Source organism: Trichechus manatus, unplaced genomic scaffold, assembly GCF_000243295.1.
Source record: "Trichechus manatus latirostris isolate Lorelei unplaced genomic scaffold, TriManLat1.0 scaffold00053, whole genome shotgun sequence".
Taxonomy (NCBI): domain Eukaryota; kingdom Metazoa; phylum Chordata; class Mammalia; order Sirenia; family Trichechidae; genus Trichechus; species Trichechus manatus.
Window position 1 is genome coordinate 3967299 of NW_004443989.1, and position 5138 is coordinate 3972436.

General features: G+C 46.0%; 1 protein-coding gene across 1 annotated transcript in view; it reads right to left on the reverse strand.

Annotated features, from left to right (window-relative positions):
• CDYL2 (chromodomain Y like 2) overlaps positions 1-5138 on the reverse strand; it is an 87811-nt gene that overhangs the window by 20133 nt on the left and 62540 nt on the right. Inside the window, exon 5 of the mRNA XM_012555935.2 lies at positions 2964-3174. Within this exon, the coding sequence (XP_012411389.2) occupies positions 2964-3174 (211 nt within the window). The remainder of the gene's footprint in view (positions 1-2963; positions 3175-5138) is intronic.

Here is a 5138-nt window from a genome sequence, read left to right on the forward strand (position 1 = left end):
CGTGGCCAGTGGGGAAGGGGTGAGGGTGGTGTACAGGGCTAGGTGGGAGGGAGAAAGAAAAGGAAGAAAGGATAAAAAGAGGAAAAAAGTGGCCTGGCAGGAGCAGGCGGGTGGGGGCAGGGTGGACTCGGCCTGGCGGTGGGCCAGTAACTCTCTAACCCGACTGCATGGCACAGCCCATTGTGGAGGGTTAGGGGTGAGGGTGGCATAAGGGGCAGAAAGGTGAGAGGTGGGAAAGTATGTTTCTCTGGCTACTGGACGCTCTGTTTCCTGTTTGGAGCTCCGTGAAGTTGCTTTCCCGTACTCCCTGTCGCAGATCTTTGCTGCCTGCACTCCAAGATGGCAAAGCTGTGTCGTGTTACCTAGCAGGGTACCTCCACTCCGTATCTGTCCTCGTTCTCTATTTTCCTTCAGTTTCTTCCATTTGGTGTTTGATCTAGTTCTTTATCCTTTCATTTGATTCTTAGGGTTCCAGGATTGATGTTTATATCTGTTTTACTAGTTTTTCAAGTTTTTCCTGCAGAGGGGTGGTATGATGCATCTGTCTAGGGTGCCATGTTGGCTCTGCCTCTGGTTCTTTAATACCAACAGAGACCACCTATATCCACACATGTGGGCTCCATCATTTGGAGGCATTGAAGGCACCATGCTGCCCACTCCCCTTCTTATAGGGAAGAGCTGTTACAGGGCGATGAAAGTCGCTTTTAGATAAGTTCCTTTGTCTTCCAAAACACTGTCTTGCTCAAACAAACAACAGCCATAGTTGTTGAGTTCTTGGGGCAGGCATATATGAGAACTTTGGGATGCCTGTCATTCTACTCTGAAGGGAAACCTCTAAGAAAATACGCAAGAACTTCTGAAAGGAACTTAGAATAAGAAGATGAAAATCAATGACCAGCTACCTCATGTGAGAGGCAGGTAACAGGCAGAAAAGTCAAGACTTCAAAAAAGGAAGAAAAAATCCAAGTAGCACAAAGTCCTGAGGAAACGCAAAATGAGGACAGTTCCAGGCATTTCCACATTAGAGACCACTGAGAATAGAATGATGTCTTCCCAGCCCTTAAAGGAAACTGTGAGGCTCCAGTTGGCTGGAGTTGGCCATACCTGCTCTGATGAATTCTGATGCAGATCCACCCTTATCTACTCCTTTGTGGGTGCTAGGAACAGGGTGAGGTCTTTTTCATTCAGAAAGGCAACTGATAGATTTCCCAGCCATCTCTCAGACACTGTATCCCTCCAGGGCCCTCTCTGAAGGGAGAACATAAAGTATTATCCAGAAGCCCCAGGATTCAGTAAAACGGTGAGTCCTTGGGAGAAGGGGGTATCACTGGTAATGACCAATCAAATGAACAATCCACTCTAGAGCTCAGAAAATAACATAAACAGAGAATTTCATTAGTCACTAAATGTGTGAATGGGGCAAGTCACTTGACACCACAAAGACTCGACTCTCTCCCCAGACCAGCAGGCATGATGTCATGATGACTGGTTAAACAAGACAGTGCTCAGAACAGGGCCCAGTATGCACTGAATGTGCAAAGAAGGTTCATTATTTGTATTATTCGTGGTGGTGTCATTTTCAAAAAGGAGCAATGAAGAATATTAAGGAAGAGAAGGGATATTGCTAAAGAATCTCTCCAATTGTTGTAACAAAAGCAAGACCTGAGAGATGAAAAAAGAGGGTTTGCAGGTCCTCTGATGAAAACAGTGGAAGAATGGAAAAGCTAAGGCAGAGCAGAAAGAAAGTAAAAAATTATCAAACCTTCTGCCCTCCCCAAAGGGAATCAAGAGCGACTGCTTAATTGGGTAGACATAAAGGTTCATAGCACTAAGAACAGAATGTTTGTGGGTTGCCTTAAGATAATCAGAATAACGTTACAAAGGTGTTCACCTTCCAATAAAACTAAAAAGTAAAAAGAAGCATCCTAGAGTCCTTTCCAGATAAGGAAAAATTCACAATACACATGGGCAATAAAGGAAACAGAGGAAGCCATGCTGCAGGGCCCTGCTTTGAGATCATCAAAATCCCTTCCCTCTTCTTCCTGGACACAGCTAGACTACATTTCCCAGGCTCCCTTGCAGGTAGGTGTGGCCATGTGAGTCTTGGCCAATGAGATGTGAGCAGAAGTAAACTTGTCCCCTACAGGTCTGGTCCATGGCTCTCTCTTCTTACCCACTGGCTGGAAGTGAAGGTGATGGAAGGCACCTTGATCCCTAGTCAGTGTGCCAAGTTGCTCACCAAAAACACCTACACTGGACTGCATGATGAGACAGAAACTTTTGTTGCATTAAACCACTGAAATTATGGGGCTGTTTGTTACAGCAGGAAGCCTACTAGGCTTATTGGGTCGTTGTGAGGATTAAATAAGATAATGCACGCAAAGTACTTAGTTAAATGCCTGGAACATAGCATGTGTTCAGTAAATGAATTTTGTCATCTTCCCAGTCCTTGGCCACCGCCTGCCCCCAGCTTTTCTACTTGCATCTGACACTGACAGCCTGAAGGCTCTGAGATCAGCCATATCTCTGCCCCAGGCTCCTCTGGGGAGGCTGAGGGAGCTAAGATGCAGCAGCAGATTCCACAGGCTGAGAGGATCCCGAGTTTCAAGCCAAATGCAAAGCCATGTCTTAAACTCAATTTTAATCAATGACACCCTAACAAATGGACTCCAGTCAGCATCCTAGAGCCCCCCTTGATGAGTCCCTTTAAATAATTCAGAATCTGACAGCCCCAGGACTGAAAGAAATCTTAGATGTCATCAATTCCAACCTGCCCCCACCATCTAAAGCTTGAATTCTCTCTATAATATCACCAAAAGTGATCATCTTGCCGAAATTTGAATGCCTCCCATAATGTGGAAGTCATACCACCCAAATCCACCCAGTTCCATTTTAGGGCATCTTCTCGGGACCAAATCCACCCCTTACTGAGAAGTCAGCTGCTGGAGAACAAGAAGGCTTACCAGCGCAACGCCCAAGATCTGGGGGAAGGTGTATGAGGAGCAGCCGGCGGGCGTGAGGCGGATGGTGGCGTAGGGAGTCTGAAACCAGGCCTTCTCACTGGCCCACACAATGTCGCAGAGGGGCAGGATGGAGGCGCCCAGGCCCAGGGCGGGCCCGTTGATGGCCACCACGATTGGCTTCTTAAACTGGATAAAGGCCTTCACAAAGTCCCTGAGAAGAAAGACAAAAGACCCTTTAACGGATGCCGCAGCTTGCTGAGACCCATTTGAAACCTGATATTCCACGGAGGCTAAAATCAACTTCCCCAGGTGCTGAGACGCAGCTTTCAGACTAGAGCCCTTGCCCTCCCGTACATGAAGCCACTGGACTGCAGTAACAGGCTCGGCACACTCAGTTGTCGGTGCGAGGTTTTATAAGGGATACTGATAGGGAGACCACACATTCTAGTTTGCCCAGATAGTCCCGATCCACACCCACTGTCCCAGTAACACATCTAGTTATCATCTCCTTCCACTCTCAAAAGTCATGGCTTGAACAATAAATTATATGGACACCTTAGCTTTTGATAAAAGTGTATATATCCTAAGAAAAACAACCTGAACGTTAAGGGGGACAGATATAAAACCAAAAGGAAGGCGTCACAGGAAGACACATTTAAATCCAACCAGAAGAAGAGTGATCTAACAGCACCATCCTAAAATGGAATTGGGTAGATTTGGGAGGTATGACTTCCATATCATAGGAGGCATTCAAATTTAGGTGAGATGACCACTTTTGGTGATGTTGTCGATGGAATTCAGGCTTCAGATAGTGGGGGCAGGTTGGGAATGATGACATTTAAGATTTCTTTCAATCCTGGGGCTGATTCTGAATTATTTAAAGGGACTCATCAAGGGGGGCTCTAGGATGTTGACTGGGGTCAATGTGCTAGGGTACCATTGATTACAATCGGGGAAGGATGCTGGGCTCCCCTGTAGGCATCAGGCATTGGAATCATAGCTATGGGATTAGGCAATATTTCACCTCCCTGCCACTCTGCATTGAGCAACGTCACAGGAGGCACCCTTACCTATTAAGATCTCTATTTCTTTTGCCTTAGAATGCTTTTTGCCTTTCCCCGAGTTGCTATATAAGATCTATAAAATTTTAACATTCATCTGGACATGGAGGAAAGATCCAAGGTGTCTAGTAAAGCCTGACTCTTTTATTACTCTCTGATGGAAGGCTGGAAACTCACAAGTAAAGAATAAAGTCCAAACTCCTGGCCATGACCACAGTCAGTCAGCCTCTGCTCACCTCTGCAGGCCCATCTCAGGCGACTTTCCCCCCAGCTCACTCTGCTCACGCCACGTGGGCCTCTGACAGCTCTTAGAAAGCACCATTTGCAATTATACTAACTAATGCTTGCTTACTGGTTTTTTTAGTTCTTCTCCATTTGGAGCCCTGGTGGTGCAGTGGTTAAAGCACTCAGCTGCCAATCAGAAGGAAGGTGGTTCAAACACGACAGCCGCTCCATGGGAGAAAGATGTGTCAGTCTGCTTTCATAAAGATTATAGCCTTGGAAACCCTATGGGGCAATTCTACTCTGTCCTATAGGGTCACTATGAGTCAAAATCAACTTGATGGCAACAGGTTTTGGGTCTCCCTGTTTAGATCCTAGTTGTTTTAGTTCTTTTCCCTACCTTGCACACTGGTTGGCCTCCATAAATATTGGAATTTTCACTCAATAAGAAGCTGCTGAATACAAGAATGAGTCTCCCAAAACAAGAGCAAAGGCAGCAGATGTGTGAGCAAGGACTGACTAGCTATTCACCAAACCTGTTTTTATTCCTTCTTCTTTCGAGGTATACTGTTAGGACACATTTACAAGAGTCCTTTGTACTTGGCTGTGGCCAAGTAACCAAGTTCAGGCCAACAGAATGTGAATGGAAATGATATGTACCACTTCCAGGCCTGAGGCACAGCAACCTCCTACCATGCAATCCTCCAAGCCCTTCCATCTGGATGAGCATGGCAATCCTGGAAGACATTTGCTGAGCTTCAAGAGGGAAGGAGTTTGGGCTCCTGAATCACCACCTGGAGGACAGCCATGGGATGATGAGTAACATCTGTGTTAGGCTTTACATTTCCAAGTAGTAAATTTCTATCACAATTGAGCCATTATTCTATATATA